We start from the raw sequence: 18340 nt of genomic DNA, 5'->3' as shown, positions 1-18340 counted from the left end.
GAACCACAGAAGAACATCAGGAGGAGATGGTTTACTATGGCGATGCCCACAAATACGCAATAAATAAGGGTTGTTACCAGGGGTACAGAAGACCACGAAACACACATATACCCAAACACGACTCCCTCCATGCTTCACGTGCACAAAGTGGATCTACACAAAACGCAGCGAACGCTGCGTGGAGGTGATGTGGGCAGCAATAGCTTTCAGGCTGGCTCCCGATATCACTCAAAGTGCAACACAGTGCGGGATTGCAGGACACGGTGCTCCGGCTGTGACTGCCCCCATGGCACAGTGTCCCCATGCTGCCATTGCTGTCGACGGCACAGTGTCCCCCAGTGTGTGGCTGCAGCCACGGTTGGCACGGGGATGTTCCTGCACGGATGGGCGCATCCCAGCTCTGATGCAGCAAATGTGACCCGTAACCTTTCGGCCCTCCCGGGCACGTCCCTGACATTAATTCTTTGGCAAACACTCAGTGTTGTTAATTTACAGCTTCAGGAGTGCCTGCAGCTGCCTGGCCTCCCCAGGCACACCTGGAGGTGGGGATGGGCTCTGGTGAGGAGGAGCCAGCCCTGCTGATCCCCAGAGCCCCCGCCACCCCCCCATCTGTCCTCCGATCCATCTCAGCAGGAGCTGCCTCCACACCCAGGAAAAAAGGGAATGCTAGTAGAAAGGAGAATCTATTAGAAAAAGCGTGGGGATGCTGGCTGCTTTAATACAAGGTAAGTACTAAAAATACGTGCATCTCTGGGACCATCAGAACTGCTAAAAGACAAGATTCGTTCCATAGAAATCTGAAAAAAAAAAAAGCTTTAAAATCTCTTCATATCAACTTGCTCATCTTCAACAAACCTTTAAAAACACGTAGGTGGGTGGCGAAGCCGTGCCGCAGTCCCAGCTCATGGGCAATAAGCAAGGAGGGGACATCTCACCTCCTGCACTGGGGACCGCCGTGGGATGGAGCAGTGGGCACGGAGCCCACGGAGGGCACAGTGAGCACCCGAGTGCTGTGGGACTGTGGGTGCATCTGGCACGCTCATGGCACAGCCGTGCTGCCCCGGCACAGGGATGCAAAGCTCCAGGGTCACTGTAAGCTGGTGCGTGGCACACTGACTGCTGCTGTGGCACACAATTAGGAAAGGGGCATCCGGTGGCCAGATGGGTGATGGGCACGGTAAGAAAAGAAACCGATCCTAATTGCTGCTAAAATCCGCCTAATCCCAGACCCAGAGGTGAGGGAAACCACAACCTATGGAAAGTGTGGATGTGGAGTTGGTGCTGGGCTCTGGGGGCAGGCTGCCAGAACCCATCAGACGACTATGGAGCAAAGGGTTGGGAACGTGTGGACATGGCCGGCGCTCACTCCAGGGCCCACTCGGCCAACCACTGCTCGCACTGCACACGCTGCTCCTCCAGCTCTGGGCTCTTGGCTTTGCTCAGTGCTTCCTCTCCTTTGTCCCCAGGCATGGCTTGCTGGCTTTGCCCCACGTCCCCCTTCTGCACTGCCTTGTCCTTCAGCTCCTGGATGGTCTCGTCCAGGCGGTGCACAACGCGTTGCGGCACCCAGTTGCCATCCAGGGCTGTGACAAAGGGGTCGGGTGCGCAGACCTCGATGAGCTCCTTGCTGGTGGGGATGCGCAGGTAGTAGGCGTGCAGCATCATGCGGTATGGACCGCTGTCCTTCTTGTGGCTGTACGTAAAGTCCCCCACGATGGGGTGGCCGATGGCACTGCAGTGAACTCGGAGCTGATGGGTGCGCCCTGGGAGGGGGGGAGCAGGAACTGGGGCTACAGGGTATCACCAAATCCCCCCTTGGCATCCTCTAATTGGCGTCCCTCCAATTGGAGAACTCAAGTCCATGAGCTCAGCTTCAGTCAGCCCCGCCTGGGCTGCTTTGCACCACCAATACCCAGGGCTGTAAGCACAGATCCCACCCTGCACTATGGACACATGCACCACGTGAGCCCCCCCAGAGCCCCACCTGTCAGCGGCTGCAGCAGTACTTTGGTTACAGGATCTCCGCTGTACGACCCGTGCTCGAGCACAATCAGCTCCGACTGGCACGGCTTGGGGTTTTCACAGCCTGCAACAAGATCCAGGGGTCAGCCCTGCCCAGCTCTCTGGGTTCAAGCAGGGTGTGTGTGCTGCTCACCCTCTGTGCCCTCGATGCACATCATGTGGGTCATGCCCTCCACTGTGTTCTTTCCAATGGCATAGCGGATCGTCATACGGCTCTGGTCAACGTGGCCCCTCACCTACAAAGACAGGAGACAAAATTGGATTGCGGGGCAAGCCCAGACCCACTGCCTGCTGCTCAGCGTAGGGATGAGAAAGCAGAGGTCGAACTGCATGTTAGCAAAGTGAGACATCCAGAAGCAGGAGATGCTGGGATCGCAGAACCAGAGAATGGTTTGAGATGGAAGGGACCTCTAAAGGCCATTTGGTCCCTCCCTGCACTGAGCAGAGACACCCACGGCTCCATCAGCGCTCAGAGCCCCGTCCAGCCTGACCGTGGGTGTGTGCAGGGATGGGGCACTGCCACCTCTCTGGGCACCCTGTGCCATTCCTCACCGTCCTCAGCAAAACCAACTTGTAGGGGAGGTGTTCCATCCCCGAGACCATTTTTGTGGCCCCCCTCTGGCTGTGCTCCAACAGGTCCACGTCTCTCCTGTACGGAATGCTCCACATCCGGACGCAGCGCTGCAGGTGAGCTCTCACAGCACACAGCAGAGGGGCAGCGTCACTCACTCGCCCTGCTGGCCACGCTGCGTTGGGTGCAGCCCAGAGTATGGTCGGCTTTCTGGGCTGAGAGCGCGCACTGCTGGCTCACGGCCAGCTGCCACCCACCAGTACTCCCTCAAACTGCTCAATCCCTTTCACCCCCCCCCAAGCTTGCAGGGGTAGCGCTGAGCTCACCAGGGCCAGGTAGGCTTTGGTCACCAGGCGGTCCTTGAAGCACTTGTAGGCGCTGCCCGCCGCCGCTTTGTTGAGCGCGACGCAGAGGGCCCCGCTGGTGGAGAAGTCGAGCTGATGGCAGAACCTGGGGCAGAGGGACGTGCGGGAGCACCGCGGCCATTCGGCCACCGATGCGCGGCCCCGCCCGCGGCCCGGGGCTCACCTGAAACCGTAGTACGTGTCGGGGTCGGCCAGCTCGGGGAAGCGGTGCTTCAGCTGGCTCTGCAGGGTCAGCGTCTCGTACCACATCTTGCTGTCGATGCGGATGTCCCAGTGCTTGTTGACCACGATGAAGTCGGGGCTCTGGTACAGGATGCAGAGGTTGTCGATGGTGCCCGGCTCCATGGCGAGCGCCCTGCGGGGACAGCGGCGGGGCTGGGGCCGGGCGGGCCGGGGCTGACCGCGCATCGCGGCCCCGCATCGCTCGCTCCTGCGGCCCCGCGCAGCCCTCCCGGAGCCCCGCGCCCCGGCCCCGCTCCCGGCCCACCTGCGGCGCGGCCCCGACCCCGGCCCCGCCGGGCGGAGCGGAGCGGCCGCAACGCGTCACCTCGGCGCCAGCCGCGGATCGCCGCGCAACCAATCAGCGCGTCCACCGCTTGCTGACCTTCTCCTCGCATCCAATCAGCGCGCACGCAGCTCGCCGAGCCGCGCCCCGCAGCCAATCAGCGTTGGCCCTTCCGATCGGCGCGGCGGGCGGAAGCTCGGGCTCGCGGGGTGGCTCCGGTGCTCGGCGCGGCCCATGGAGAGCCCCGGGGACGAGGATGACTTCACCGAGCGCTTCGCCGCCGAGCTGGAAGTGCTGGCCGAGCTGGAAGGTGCGCGGGGGGCCGGGCCTGCTCGGCGCTGCTGGGGCCGGGTGGGCGCAGCCCGGGGCCGGGGTCATGCGCGGCTGCCGGGGGGAGCCACGGGGGCGGGCCGGGAGCTGAGCGGAGCGGCTCGGAGAGGAGGCGGCTCGGGGAGCCCACCCGTGGCTGTAAGTGTGGAGCCAGGATCTGCTCGGTGGTGGGAACGGGAGCGCTGGGCACGAACCGAGGCGCTGGAGGTCCCATCAGGCAGCAGTGCTGTGCTGTGCTGTGCGGCCCGGGAAGAGGGAATGCAGGGACCCAGGGAGGCTGGGGGCTCTCCTCCTTGGAGATCTCCAAACCCACGTGGACGCGGCCCTGGCCCCCTGCTCTGGGTGTCCCTGCTGCGGTAGGGTGGCACTGGAGGCACCCGGAGGTCCCTTCCCACCTCTACCACCCCGCACTCCCTTCCAGATTACCCATCCTCTCCCGGCCCCAGAGTCTCCCAGTTCCGCAGCAGGAAGCAGCTGCAGGATGAGGCCGGCCCAGCTGTGGGGCCCAACGCCAAGAAGAGGAGCCAGGAGTGTGCCCTGCACCCATCCCCACCGCCATCACCGCCTGCAGGGTCCCCCATGGCCCTCAGTAAGGTTTTGCTGTGTTGGTGATGTGTGGCTCCCTGCTGCATCCCAGCCTGCTCCGGGCTTTGCTCCATGCTGTGTCTCTCATCTTTCTCCCACCTCCGTGTCTCACGCAGCTCCAAAGCCAAAACGGCAGCGGCTGGAAGCTGTGAAGAAGCTGAACTTTGGTGGGGACGGTGAGCTGGCCCCAGATGTGTTCCAGGATGCTGTCACGCCTGTGCCTGGCTCAGCGTCACCCCGTGGTCCCCATGCTGCCAGGTTGGCCGTGGCTCTTTGTGTCACTGAGCTTTACATCTGCCCACTGATGCTGCGGGATCTCCATGGGTGGGGTTTGATCGCTCCTTCTCTCACCCTGTGCTGAAGGAGCCAGGCATTTCCCAGCCCAGAGCTGGAGGTGAGCGGCCTGGGGCCCCTGCAGAGCTCACCGCCCACTGAGAACCCAAAGCGTGTCCTCAGACGCCCGCCTATTTTGGGGGACTACATCAATGTGACATCCAGTGAGGGCACCAGGGTCTTCATGGCAGTGAGGGACGATTCCTCCCACATAGGGATAGAGGTAAGGGGACCTCCATCCAGTTCAGGAGCTCTCATGGTGCACGGAACGTGTGCTGAGCATCAGCATGTCCTCTGTTCCTCACAGCTCCGTGATTCTGTGGGCTGGAACCGGCCACTCCATCTGCTGGGGGTCCCCTTTTCCTACCTGAAGGAACAAGTGTATGAGGAGGTACTGCTCCTTCCTGACAGCCCCCGGCCCCACTCACCCATCATCACAGGTTGGTGGAGTGTTCCTGACCCCTCTCACCCTGTTTGTGCCCCAGCACCGGAGGAGAGCCGTGGAAGTATCACAGCAGTTGACGGAGACAATAAACAGGTGAGGTCTGGGCAGCTCCTGTCCTCACCATGCTCTCAGTTGTGAGATGCTGCAGTGGGTCTGGATGTGTGATCCATATCTGCCTGCAGCATTCTTAGCCTGGGAGGCACGGGGTGAGCTCCCAGCCCTGCCTCCGTCTGTCACATGGCATGTGTTCACCCCTCCTTTTAGCTGCTCCGAGACCAGTGATGAGGCCACAGAGCAGCCTGGGGACACGGGCGAGGAGGAGCCTACTCCCCATTGCCTCTGGGTGGACAAGTTTGCTCCCCGGCGCTACATAGAGCTGCTCAGTGATGATGTGAGCTGCCAGGGACAGCGGGGTTTGGGTGGATGCGTTGCTTTATAGCTCTTCCTTAATGCTGTGGGTGGTTGGATTGGGTTTGCCGTGAAAGAACTTTCTTGGCCCTTGGCTGGATGTTTGTGAGGTTCATTGGTGACGGCTCTTATTCCTGTTTGCTGCTCAGTACACAAACCGCTGCCTGCTGAAGTGGCTGAAGCTGTGGGACACGGTGGTGTTTGGTAAGGAGAAGCCCGTGAAGAAGGCAAAGCCTGGTGCCGAGGCTCACCCCCCCTTCAGGCAGCACAAGGAGCAGCAGAACAAGTGGAAAACGAAGGCACAGCTCACAGAGGAGATCCTGGAGGCTGAGCTGGACCAGCACAAGAGACCCAAATACAAGGTGAGCAGGGCAGGGTGCACAGCACATCCACACAGTGTCCCCCATACCCCAGCTCAGGAGAGGAGCAGTGTCTGTCCTTTCTCTTTCAGTACAGATCCAGGAGAAGTCTGCTTCCATGTCTCTCATTTAGAAATACGCTGTGTTTTATTGTTGTTCTTTTTCATTTAATCTTTTGTTTCACTTGAGTAGTGTGTTAACCATGTGTAGCAGAAATGCTAAGTCATGGCCTGAAACAGTGATTGAGCACTTGGTGGGAAGGCAGGGCCAACCCAGCAGAGCTCAGGTGCATGCAATGTACCTGAAAGACTGGAAGGGGTGGAGCCAGGATTCACCCCTTCTCAGACCTTATTTAAGGGTTGGCAGTGGAAGTGAGGGCATCTCTTGTTGGAGATCCCTGCCTCCCTGGGGCCTTTTGAAGGTAAGCAGCTGTTTTCATTTATTTCTCTATCAGTGTCTGCTGTGTTTGGGTTTATTGTCATTTGCTGTAGCTGAACACTTTACCACCCTGCTATTTTCATCTTGTTATAGCAACAATATAGGGCAACAGGGCCAGCTGTATTAGATGGGCTGGTAAAGGGAAGAAGCCTCAGCTTGTCAGAGGTTGGACTTGACTTTGTTCACTAGGGACAAACATGGCATGGCTTTGGGCAAGTGTTTCTGCATCCAGAAAGGAGCAGGAGAGCTGAAAGGATGAAAGGAGCAGAGATAACACACACAGGCCATCTTATAGCTTTGCAGCATTTGGTGAAAGATTACTTAAAAAAAAAAAACACAATAGGGAAGCAAAAATAGATACTAGGAAGTTTCATGGGAATATAATTCTTCAAGGTGTTTCCTGCACCTTTTTCTATTGTCCTATAAATATCAGATAGGCATAAATGATGCCAGCTGGGACGACTGTCACCTCTGGGAGCTCCTGTTCTATTTTTCATCCCATGGTAACCTTCTCCTGGTGTCTCTACAAATGCAACCAGGGCTGAAGGCAGAGCTGTCCCCCTGGCAGTGCAGTCACTCCGTGCCACCCCACGTTCCCTCTCCCTGCAGGTGGCCCTGCTGTGTGGCCCACCCGGCCTGGGAAAGACAACGCTGGCACACGTCATCGCACGGCACGCGGGGTACAATGTGGTGGAGATGAATGCCAGGTGAGTGCCAGCGTGGCCCTGTGAGGATGGCCACACTGGGATGGCACTGAGCTGATTTGGTGTCCCACAGCGATGACCGCAGCCCGGAGACCTTCAGGATACGCATTGAAGCCGCCACCCAGATGAAGTCGGTGCTGGGTGCTGAGGAGAAACCCAACTGTCTGATCATCGATGAGATTGATGGCGCCCCCACTGTAAGGCCTCACCTGGGCTTATGTCTTTGAATCATGGAATGGTTGGGTTGGAAGGGACCCCAAAGCCTCCCAGCACCATCCCTGTCATGGGCTGAGTGCCCCCCACCAGGTGTCCTGGGTCCATCTGTGGCCTTGGGCACCTGGAGGGCTGGTGCCCAACACACACAGCTCTGGGCAGCCTGTGCCTCCTCTCTGTTGATGCAGCTCAGGATAACTATTGGCTCAGGCTCATGTTTGACTTCTCATCCACTGAACTCTCAAGTCCTGCCCTGCAGGGCTGTTCTCTATGAGTTCTTCTCCTGGGATTGCCCTGACCTAAAGTGCAACACCCTCTGCTTAACTGTCTAGAACCTCATTAGGTTCACATGGGCCCACTTCTCAAGCTTACATCTGGCCACCATTTGCTTAATTATTACTCTAAATGGCAAGTACTTGCTTCTTCTGTCCCTCCGTTTCTCCCAAGGCTTCCATCACTGTGCTGCTGAACATCATCAACAGCAAGGAGCCCGAGGGCGAGGCGGCAGCAAGCGGAGGGCGACGGAGGAGGCGAGAGGGCAGCCTGCTGCTGAGGCCTGTCATCTGCATCTGCAATGACCAGTGGGTGTCAGGAGAGAAGCTGAGACCCCTGCACTGAGGGTGGCTCTGGTGTCAGAGAATCATGGAATGGTCAACTTGGGAGGAACCTTAAACATCATAGAACCATAGGGTGATTGGGTTGGAAGAGATGTTATTAGAACTGTGGAATGATTGGGTTGGAAGGGATCTTGAAGATCATAGAACTGTAGGGTGGTTGGGTTGGAAGGGAGCTTGTTAGAACTGTGGAATGGGTGGCTTGGAAGGGACCTTATAGATCATAAAATCATAGAACCATAGTACGGTTGGGTTGGAAGGGACCTTGTAGCCCCCCCCCAGCCCTCTGCCATAGGCTGTCTGACATCCTCCCCCCCCAGCTTCAGCACAGGCTGCCCAGGGCCCATCCGTGGCCTTGGGCACCTCCAGGGATGGGGCACCCACAGCTCTGGGCGGCAGTGGCAGCCCCTCATTGTCCTCTGTCCCTGTGCCAGGTATGTTCCTGCGCTCCGACCACTGCGGCAGCAGGCATTCCTGCTCAGCTTCCCCCAGACAGCCCCATCCCGGCTGGCCCAGCGCCTTGGGGAGGTATGGAGCAGCCCCAGCACCACTCCCTGCATGGCTGCACGGGCAGGAGCAGTGCTCAGTTCCCTTCTCCCACAGATTGCCCAGCAGCAGGGCATGAGAGCAGACATGGGAGCGCTGCTGGCACTGTGTAAGAAGGCGGAGAATGACATCCGCTCATGCATCAACACCCTGCAGGTATGTGTAGTGCCAGGGGCTGGGGAAGGCAGCACAAGTCTTATGGGGAGTGGCTGGAGGAACTGGGATGGTTCAGTCTGGAGAAGAGGAGGCTCAGGGAGACCTTATGGCTCTCTGCAACACCCCCAGAAGGAGGTTGTGGCCCCAGAAGGGCGGTTGGCCTCTTCTCCCAGGTAACAGCAACAGGACAAGAGGGAATGGCTTTCATGTACTGCCAGGGGAGGTTCCAGTTGGATACTGGGAAACATTTCTTCTCTGAAAGAGCAATTGGGTGCTGGCACTGCTGCCCAAGGAGAGGCTGGAATCACCATCCCTGCAGGTGTTCCAGAACTGTGGGAGGTGTGGCACAGAGAGATGTGGTCAGTGAGCGTAGTGGGTTGTGTTGGTATTGGACTTGGGGATCTTAGAGATCTTCCCCAGCCTCAGTGATTCTATGGTTGTATTCTTTATTGTGTCTTACTGCAGTTCCTGCACAGCCGAGGTCAGAAGGAGTTGGATGTGCGGGTGGTGCAGACGATGAAGATTGGCCTGAAGGACCAGAACAAGGGACTCTTCTCCATCTGGCAGGAGATATTCCAGCTCCCACGAGTTCAGAGGTAAGAGGGGAATTTGTTGGCTGGCACGTGCTGCACTGTGGGCTCTTTATTCAGAAGCTGCAGTGGAGAAGCCTGAGACCAGGAGACCACCTTGGAGACCAGGCTCTGTCTCAGCAGATGTGTGTTCCACATGCACCCAATATTTGGCACAGGCTGCCCGGGGGAGTGGTGGGGTCACCATCCCTGGAGGTGCTCGAGAACTGTGGAGATGTGGCACTGAGGGACATGGGTTGGTGGGGATGGGTTGGTGGTCGGACTTGGTAACCTTAGAGGGCTTTTTCCAACCTTAATGGCCAGATGCCCTGTACCACTTCAGGCTACCCAGGGCTGCATCCAGCCTGGCCTTGGGCACCCCGAGGGATGGGGCAGCCACGGCTATGGGCAGCCTGTGCTCACCCTGTCCTTCCTGCTCTCCCCAGGCACCACATAGGGATGGATCCCTCACTGCCCAACCATCTGCTGGCAGATGAGGATGAGATGTCACACCTCGGGGTGAGGACTGCCCTCACCGCCTCTTCTCACCGCTTCCACCGTGTCCTGCACCTTGCCAGCTCCTCAGGGGAGCAGGAGAAGCTTGCCCAGGTTGTAAAGCTGGGCATATGAGTATTGCCCTTGCTGACTGGGGATGGGATACGAAGTGCTGGGGCCGAGTTCGGTGTGGGATTCTTAAAATCCCAATGACTTCAATCCATCCCTCATCCCACTGCGTGGCCACTTGTAGGGTCTCTATGAGAATTTCCTGAATATGAAGCTGAGAGACTCCAGTTTCAGCTCGGTGTGCCTGGCCCTGGAGTGGCTGTGCTTCTCTGACATGCTGGGCAGGGCTGTGCTGCACGGGCAGAGCTTCCAGCTGATGCGCTACCTGCCCTTCCTGCCCGTGGCATTCCACATGCTCTTTGCAGCCACCAGCATCCCCCGGCTCTCTTACCCCAGCAGCCATCATGAGGTGAGTACTGGGAGCACACAGATCTGGTGGTACTTCATTCCTCCTGGGGACGTGGCTGAGCCATTCCTTCTCTCCCATCCCTCTCTGCAGGCCCTGGCCAAGCTGAACCACATGCAGAACCTCATGGTGTCCATGGTGTCAGGGATCACACCCAGCGCCCGCAGCCGTGCTGGGCAGCAGTCCCTTGTTCTGGAGGTGCTCTGCCTGCTGCTGGACATCATCGCGCCCAAGCTGCGGCCAGTGAGTGTTCCCCTGTGTTCTCTGTGAGTGGCTCCCAGCCTGGGCTGTGTCCCTGTGCTGTGCAGCCAGGCAGGGCTGCTGTATGCCCTGTTACATCCCATATGTGGCGCTAGCATGAAACTGGGGGGGGAGGTGGCACTGGGAACCCCCACACATGGGGCTGGGGACTTTGGGCTCATGGGTGAGGACTTTGGGCCCCATGCTGGGTGTAGTCCTGTGGTTTTGCCCCATTGCACCTCTGTGTGGGTCCCCCTTGGGCTGGTGGAGGAGAATCCCCTTCTCTGCGCCCTATTAGGTGTCCCAAATGGGAAGCAAAACTTCTCCCTGCTCTGATCTCTGTGGGTATATAGGGAGCCAAACTTTTCTCCTTTCCTACTGTGATCCTTGTGGGTGTTCATTATCTGCTCTCAGACAGTGAATGAGACAAGAAGCTGCTGTGGGTTATCTTGATGCTGGGACACTGCTCTGGATGAGCTGTGCTCTCACTGCTCCCCACAGGTGAACACACAGCTCTACAGCCTGAAGGAGAAGCAGCAGCTGGCAGCGCTCATCAGCACCATGCTGGCCTATAACCTCACCTACCACCAGGAGCGCCTGCCTGAGGGCCAGTATGTCTACAAGCTTGACCCGTGAGTCCCAAGGGTCGGGAGAGGGTGTTGGGGCTGAAAATAACCTTGATAATGGATTTCTGGGGCTGATTTCCTTTTTGAAAGGAAAAGCCCTGTGCCCCCTGGGTTGGCTCAGGGCCGCTGCTGGTGTGGTGTCTCCCCTGGGTCACCGGCAGGCTGGCGCCAAGGCAGGGCTGTGCTGCTGTTAATCAGGTTGGGAGAAAGGAGGCGGCTGTCCTTGGCTCCCAGCAGGCTTGTTGTGAGCTGGCAGTGGAGGGGCTGAGGCTGACAGCAAGAAACCCAGGTGTATCACAGGAGCACCTGTGTGCTCAGTTAGCAAGAATTGGGGTATGCAGGGTGCTGTGGGTGCTGGCCTGGCTGCTGCTGGGTGTCCGTGGCTTGGAGGCTGCATGGGGATGAGGACACAAGTAGCAGCCTTGGGTTTATTTGCTGACTGTGCGTTCTTAGCGTGTCATTGTCCTCTTCAGCTCTTTGCTATGCTGGACCCACAGGGCTGTGCACACTCCTGGGCCTTTGGTGACATAGCACAGAGCCAACCGGAGCTGGGAGCAATGCTAATGTCTTCCTGCTACAAAGTTAATTACAAAAATTAGCCTCTGTTAAATCAAGCAGCTGTATCTAATTACAGAGCAGTGCTTTATTCTTTTTTTTTCCTGCACAGAAACGCCCACAGGACTGCTGGGGTGGGGGCATGGCCTCCCTGTGCTGCCCACCCCCTGCTGCTCAGCCCACCCTATGCCATGGCAGTGACTGCCCCATGTCCTTATGGCATCCTGAGGTGCCCTCTCAGTGTCTCTTGTTGCTGCTGGAATAGCTCTGCTCAGCACCTTTCGTTTGCTCTGAGCTGTCACAAGTGCAAAGCCAGCCGATGGCAGTGCTCTGCTCAGCAGAGACTGCAGCTCATGGGAAGGGTTGCGCTGCTGCTGGAGCCTGGGCTGCATGATGTGACTTTGGCTTTCCTGTGGCAATCTGCTCAGCACAGAGCACTGCATGATTTCCTGTTCCTCCACTAAAACCGAGCTGAAAAGCACATAATCTCCTCGGGATTGTCATTGAGCTGAGGGGCAGCACAGCTCTGCATGTCCTATGCTGTTTGCTGGGCATCTTTGCGCACTGCTGTTAACTGTGCTGACCTGGAGAGGGCAGCAATGGGGAAACTGAGGCATCTTCTCCACAGTGGGGTGGGGAGAGGACAGGGCTGGAAGTTGGATCCTGCTGTGTTAAACTCCTCTTCACAGGGATGGGGCAGTAAGTCCTGCTGAGCTCAGTCTGCCCTGCTGGTTTGTGCTCAGTGTGGATTCTCTGTTCACGAGGGACTGATGTTCTCCCCTCCTCCCTGCAGGAACGTGGAGGATGTGTGCAGGTTCCCTGACCTGCCAGCCCGCAAGCAGCTCACCTACCAGGCCAAGCAGCTCATTGCCCATGAGATCGAGATGGAGAAGATGCGGAGGACTGAGGCAGTGCTGCAGGCACGGAACCTCAATGAGGTGGGGAAAGAGAGGGAGTGGGCTGCTGGGGAGGTGCAGCACCTGCAGGTCCTGGCCTGGGGTGCAGGTGGGCAGTGGGATTGTGGATAGGATTGTTAAGGTTGGAAAAGTCCTCTGAGATCGAGTCCAACTGTGAATAAAGTCCTTAGGGCTGCTGAGTGGATGGGCACAGATGTGCAGCAGAGACCCCAAAAGGAGCCTGGGGGTGGGGTGGGCACAGCTGGAGGGTGTGTGGGGTTACATAGTGCCTCTGCCTGCGGATGGCAGCGGAGGTACAGCTGCAGGCTTTGTTCTCTGCACATGGAAATCCAGGATTAACCCCCCCAGTCCCTCCCCCTCACCCTGCATCTGCCTGGGGCTTGCAGGGCAGCACAGCAGCTAACCCAGAAGCAGGACAAAGACCACACTCTTTGTCAGTTAAAGCTCAGAAACCTTCACTTTTCTTAACCAGCACTGGGGCAAGGTGGGAGTTTCACTTCCCCTGCCTGTACACATCTTCCCTGGGTTGCATGGGCTCTGAGAACCTGATGGAGCTGTGGGCGTCCCTCTTCAGTGCAGGTAGCATGACCAGCTGGCATTTAGAAGTTGTTTCCAACTCCAAACCATGTAGCTCTGCCTGCCCTGCGTGGTGCCAGGGGATAATTGGTCCCTGGGAGCCCTTTATTGCAGTTTCTCTGGGGACACCCATGGAGCAGAACCCTCTTGGGGGGTTTCTTGTTTATGTGCTGCCTTGGGCTCATCTGGAGCTGAACCTGATGCCAGATCCTTCCCAGGTCCTTGAGGTACTGCAAACCAAATAGGTGGCAAGTGATAGACCCATAGTGGGCTTTTTGGCCATAGCACACACAGAAGAGCATTTATCTGTAACAAAACTATGAAATCCTGTGTTTCCTGGGTGGGAGCGAGCAGGTATTTGTATGCAGTATGATAATACCCCCACCCACACACACACAGAGTTCTGAGGGCCTTCCCCTTTGCTGGGTCCCCCCAGAGGCTGTGCTCAGAGCTCTTCTCCCTGCAGGAGCCAATGGAGATGGGGGATGTGGAGATGAAGGCTGGAGGGCCGCCAGTGCCCCACAACCATCAGCAGCGCCTGGAGCACATCGTGAGGAGGGCAGCGGTGCGGGACAAGGTGAGGGGCTGTGACACTCCCAGGGCACTTCTGCCCCACCTCCTTCCCTACCACCTCATGCAGTTCCCTACTGGAAATGTGCTCTCTCCATCACTATTGGTGTTTTTTTTTTTTTTCTTTGTAGTTTCTGTTAATAGAAGTGCTGTAAAATAGCTGCCAGTTGGGCACTCCTTGCAGAGAGAACTTAATTAGTGTTAGTGAGGGTGGAGTGGCCATTACCCATCAGCAGCTCTGGCTGGGGGGATGACACCAGGAGTGCCCTGCATCTGCCCTACCCACTGGTGTCCTGCAAGGAGCTGTGGGCACCTGGTGCAGCCTATGGCCATATAGCCAGGAGGAGTTGGGGTGCCTTCAATGCAGCCCAAAGCACCCAAACTCCTTTGAGGTTGCAGATTGCTCTGCTGGAGCCAAGCCCTGTGCCACTGCCCCATGTCCTGGGCTGAAGCTGGGGCTCTGTCCATCAGCAAAGCAAACATCAGCAAAGCAGTTTGTCTTTTCCTCCTGATTTTTGAATGTTGTTTGCATTTTACCAAGGCCTTCTTGCAGGATTTGCATGCAGGTCCTGCTCCGTGGCTTCCTCCCACCATGGGATTTTAGATGGATCAGTGAGCACAGAGGGCTGGAGCAGCCCAGCATGGGCAAGGAGAGGCTCCTGTAGCTGCCCTCTGCCTTGGTCCTTTCTCTTTTCCTATTTCTCTGTGTGTTCTCTGCACGCAGGCATTGCAGGGCTGCCCTTACTGCTGTTTCTTCTGCTTTTTACAGCCTGAGACCGACTTCTTTGGGCGGCCAATCCAACGGCAGCAATCAGCTCCAGCCCTGGGTAGGTGGCAGAGGGATGGGGTGGCCCCTTGTACCACCTCTTGGCCTGGACACGGTGGGGGGAGCCCTATGTAGCAGGAGGGGCTGTGTGTGGGGTGTGGGTGCGGCAGCAGGAGCGTGCAATGGGAAAGGTCTGTATCCCCGTGTCTTCCTGCCCTGCAGAAGCTCAGCCCGCAGAGCACGATGCCATTGAGCACCAAATGGGCAAAGCTGTGGGCCGCAGTGATGTGTGGTTCCGCTTCAACGAGGGGGTGTCCAACGCGGTGCGGAGGAACCTCTACATCAGGGACCTGCTGTAGCAGCCAGGAGACCGAGCCAGGGGAGGACAGAGGGAAAGGAGAAGCCCCAGGGGCTGAGGGATGGTGCTAAGGGCTTTTTTTTTCCTTATACCAGTTTTGTTTTTTTAAAAAAAAAACAAAAACAATTATAATAAAGTATAAAAAGTTAATAAAAGCAGAGCAATATGTCATGTTTATTTCGTTTATAAACCCTTTGTTGTCATATTGTGCCTGTTGTGCTGCAAAAAGCATAGAGCCTACAGTATACAAAAAGAGTAGTGAAAAGCACTGAGAACGTTGTATAAAAGTTATCTCCCTTTACGAGTTCAGGACTTGCTCATAGGTACAGAAAGGGCAGAACAAGGGGCAGCCCTCCCTGCTCTGGGGCCCCTTCCCTGTTGCCATCTCCAATGTGTTCACCCCATGCGTGCTTCCCCACCTGCCCTCTATAAAACCAAACACTTCTACTACTAAAATAATAAGACGAGATGAGGGTCGGGTGGTTCAGTTAGTCATATTAGGAAGCTAGCTAATAAAAAAGTATACATTCAGTGTTAATGAGCAGCACCTGCCCTCAGAGGATGCTGCACTTCCCTTTCTCCACCCAGGGGTTGTTCTTCATCAGCTCCGGGTTCAGGAAGGGGTCTTCAGGGATGCCATCCTCTATCCACTTCACAAACCTGCAGGGAGAGCACGGCGGTCACACGGCCTTCCTTGGCCACCCAACCCCTTCCCTCCGTGGCTTTGCCTCACCCCAGAGTGGCAGTGCTCAGCCCGGTGTGTGGGAGAGCTCTGCCCATCTCGGCCCCGCCGTGCGCCCACTCACTCGGGTATCGTCTTGGAGGACATCTCCCGCTTGTAGGCCAGCTGGTACTTCAGGCTCTCCACCTCCTTCTTCCACTGGGACAGGTCCCACTCATCCATGGCGCTGGGGCTCAGTGGGGGCTGGAAGGCAGAGTGTCCCCATGTTCCCCATCCCACCCATGGCAGACCCACAGCCCTGCGAGCTCCTAGAATGAGTTTGGTGCCATGGCTGGAGGTGAAGGCTGCACTTACCTTGCCCAACCTTGCCCTTGCGCAAGTGCCCTGTGTCTCATGGAGCCTGTGGGCTCACACAAACCCTGCCATGAGCTCTGCTCTGGATTTGCCTGCAATTTGACTGCAAATAACAAACAGGCTGTCCAGGTGCGGGACTTTGCCCTCCTGCCACAGCCCTGAGTGAGGGCCGGGATGGATTTTGGCCACACACAGCCCCAGAGATGGCTCAGCCCCCACCAATGGAGCTCTATAGGTGTGTGGCCGGGACGCCTTGCAGCCCCCAGGCCGATAGATAGGGACACAGTGGGATTCCCAAGTCCCAGCCTCACTCCTGGCAGCACTGAGCATCACCCAGAGATGGTGGCCCTGTGGATGTGGGGAGTGCTGATGGGGGTATGAGTAGCACTGAACATCCCGCTGCACCGCATGGAGACGCTGGCCCACAGTGGGGTGGGATGGGGATACTGAGGCACAGCATGAGCTGAGAGCAGTGCTGCAACTCCAGCTCCCTTCACCACTGCAGGGATGCCTGGCACAAGGGGACAGCTCCTCCTGCCCCTTCCCAGCCCTGACCCCAGCAATGCCGGGGCTGTGCCCTCTCCACCCTACGGCAGCCCACAGTGGTGACCAAACCGGGGCCGACCCTCCATCCATCCCTCATCCATCCCCCATCCCAGCTCAGCCCCACACAGGGCACAGCTCAGCAGCTCCGTGTCTCCGCAGAGCATCCCTGGGAGAAACACTCGGCACAGGCGGGAGGAGGAGGATGAACCCAGAGCCCAGCAGCATCCCCGCTCTCCGGCCTCCCCACAGCTCTCCGGAGGCAGAACGTCTCCCTCCCCTCTCCATCCATCCCCGTGCCACTGTTCAGCCCTCCACTTACCTTGGCTGGAAGAGGTGGCAGAGGGCGCGGGGCTGCGTCTGTCCCCGCGGCTCAGCAAGCTGGGCTGGCCTCGCCTCCTGCTAGCGCTGCCCTCGCTGCTGTCAGCGAGCCCAAATCCTCTGTGTAATCTATTAATGCACGGCCAGTCCAGCTGCCTCCGACACGGCAAGAGCCGGATAATGAGAGCGTCCTCCCCCCTCCGCAGCTCCCGGGGGATTTGGCTCCGCTGGAACGTGAGCACCGCGGGGATGGAGAGGCAGCGTGGTGGTACCGGGGCTGCGGAGGCCGTACTGCCGAAATGGGGCTGTGAGGGGCGGGTGGGGCCCTGGGGGACGGGTGGAGAAAAGTGGTGGGACACAGCGGCAGCCCAGAAGGGCTGCTGCTGTCTGCATCCCTGCCACAGCCCTTCCTGCAATCACATCCCTGCCTCGATCTGATTGCATCCCTGCCTGCATCTGTGCTCATGTCCCTGCCCAAGCTTTCCTGGGTGCCAGCAGAAGGACCCCCCCCCCCCCCCCCCCACTGCCACCCTCAGTCCCCCACTGTGTCTTTCCCTTGTTTTTCCTGCTCTCCTGCTGCTGGCAGAGAGCTGCAGGGGGTCACGGGAGGATGGGGTTATTAGAAAGACAACTTCTAAAGTTGAGTGGTTGGAAACTAAATATTTGCTGAGGACGAAGGGGGCAAGCCCTGCCCCAGCCCCCGCTCTGGGAAGCGTGTTGTACCCACCCTGGGCTGTTTGCCCTCTACACTGCTCCCTAAGCAGGTTCTTTGCCATATGGTGCTCCAAGCACTGATCTGAACTCCCAGCCACGGCACTAAAACTCCTTCCCCCAGCAACACTGGGTTTGCCTAATTCTAACCCCCAAAAGCCAAACCTGGTGTTGCCACAGCAAGGGGGTCCCCTCTGGGTTGTAGCTCAGGAAGCGAATCCTCCATGCTGCCTTAAATGCTTGGTGAAAAAGTGACATAAAAACATTACGTATGCAAAAATAACATAGGTAAACGGTATTGCATCATAGAATATCACAAGTGGAAAGGGATACATAAGGATGATTGAGGCTAACTCGTAATATAATATAATAAACTAAATATAATGCAATGTGCATATATTATATACATATATAAAGTGTCATATATAACATGTAAAATATGTATAATTTTAAATATAACAACAACAACAAAAAAAACAAGTAATACACCATAACACATAGAAGTGAGACATATGTTAGAGATGCTTTCACCCGTGTTGGTTGGGTATGGGTCAGGCAGGCATCGCTATAGCAAAGTCAAGAGCTAATCTTCAGAGAAAGGCATTTCCTCATCCATAAAAGATTACACCATTAGCTATAGCGTAATCCTCACTACAAGGACTTTACTTTTAGCTGATATCTATATTTATATGTATGTCTATATCTAACCTATATCTCCGTCTATGCAGACACTGACCCATCTCATCTCTGCGGGCGCCTTCCACCCCAATCAATGGCACTGCCCTGCCCCTAATGGGCTCCTGCCTCCCTCTGCCTGCCTGGGAAGAGCCACAGGGCTGGGATGCAGCCAGGGATCAATGGGGCTGCCTGGGGAGGGCATGCTGAGCTGGCAGCACCTCACTGGGAGGCAGTGGCACCACAGGTTGTGTTGGGAACCCACTGCAAAGGGCCCCATGGGGTTGGTCTCTTTTGGGAACATACTCCTATA

The 18340-nt window shown here is 57.2% G+C and overlaps 3 protein-coding genes across 8 annotated transcripts; 1 reads left to right on the top strand and 2 right to left on the bottom strand.

Moving 5' to 3' along the window:
* Positions 1-16: 16 nt before the first annotated feature.
* RPUSD1 (RNA pseudouridylate synthase domain containing 1) lies at positions 17-3514 on the bottom strand. 4 transcript variants are annotated; one of them, XM_004945220.5, is made up of 6 exons: positions 3446-3514; positions 3122-3313; positions 2920-3043; positions 2156-2258; positions 1985-2086; positions 17-1763 (listed from the first exon to the last, which is right to left on the bottom strand). In XM_004945220.5, exons 2-6 carry the CDS (start codon positions 3301-3303, stop codon positions 1363-1365), a joined length of 912 nt encoding a protein of 303 aa, XP_004945277.1. In that variant the 5' UTR covers positions 3304-3313; positions 3446-3514; the 3' UTR covers positions 17-1362. The 4 variants fall into 4 exon arrangements, with proteins under 4 accessions (XP_004945277.1, XP_046756900.1, XP_003642166.2 ...); XM_046900944.1 differs by having other exon boundaries at positions 2920-3013; XM_003642118.5 differs by having other exon boundaries at positions 3122-3514.
* Positions 3515-3628: 114 nt separating this feature from the next.
* Positions 3629-14916, top strand: CHTF18 (chromosome transmission fidelity factor 18). 2 transcript variants are annotated; one of them, XM_046900620.1, is made up of 22 exons: positions 3629-3773; positions 4215-4382; positions 4495-4636; positions 4742-4934; positions 5019-5102; positions 5197-5249; positions 5421-5547; positions 5714-5926; positions 6971-7068; positions 7139-7262; positions 7726-7859; positions 8327-8420; positions 8496-8594; positions 9060-9190; positions 9610-9772; positions 9912-10136; positions 10227-10376; positions 10875-11005; positions 12348-12474; positions 13514-13624; positions 14387-14444; positions 14606-14916. In XM_046900620.1, exons 1-22 carry the CDS (start codon positions 3698-3700, stop codon positions 14740-14742), a joined length of 2838 nt encoding a protein of 945 aa, XP_046756576.1. In that variant the 5' UTR covers positions 3629-3697; the 3' UTR covers positions 14743-14916. The 2 variants fall into 2 exon arrangements, with proteins under 2 accessions (XP_046756576.1, NP_001264989.3); NM_001278060.3 differs by having other exon boundaries at positions 12348-12492.
* Positions 14888-16748, bottom strand: GNG13 (G protein subunit gamma 13). 2 transcript variants are annotated; one of them, XM_015302026.4, is made up of 3 exons: positions 15778-16748; positions 15548-15666; positions 14888-15401 (listed from the first exon to the last, which is right to left on the bottom strand). In XM_015302026.4, exons 2-3 carry the CDS (start codon positions 15643-15645, stop codon positions 15296-15298), a joined length of 204 nt encoding a protein of 67 aa, XP_015157512.1. In that variant the 5' UTR covers positions 15646-15666; positions 15778-16748; the 3' UTR covers positions 14888-15295. The 2 variants fall into 2 exon arrangements, with proteins under 2 accessions (XP_015157512.1, NP_001254748.1); NM_001267819.2 differs by having other exon boundaries at positions 16643-16748.
* Positions 16749-18340: the final 1592 nt, after the last annotated feature.

Source organism: Gallus gallus, chromosome 14 (assembly GCF_016699485.2).
Source record: "Gallus gallus isolate bGalGal1 chromosome 14, bGalGal1.mat.broiler.GRCg7b, whole genome shotgun sequence".
Taxonomy (NCBI): Eukaryota; Metazoa; Chordata; class Aves; order Galliformes; family Phasianidae; genus Gallus; species Gallus gallus.
Note: the sequence above shows the minus strand (reverse complement) of the source record. Positions and strands in the feature narration are given on the sequence as shown.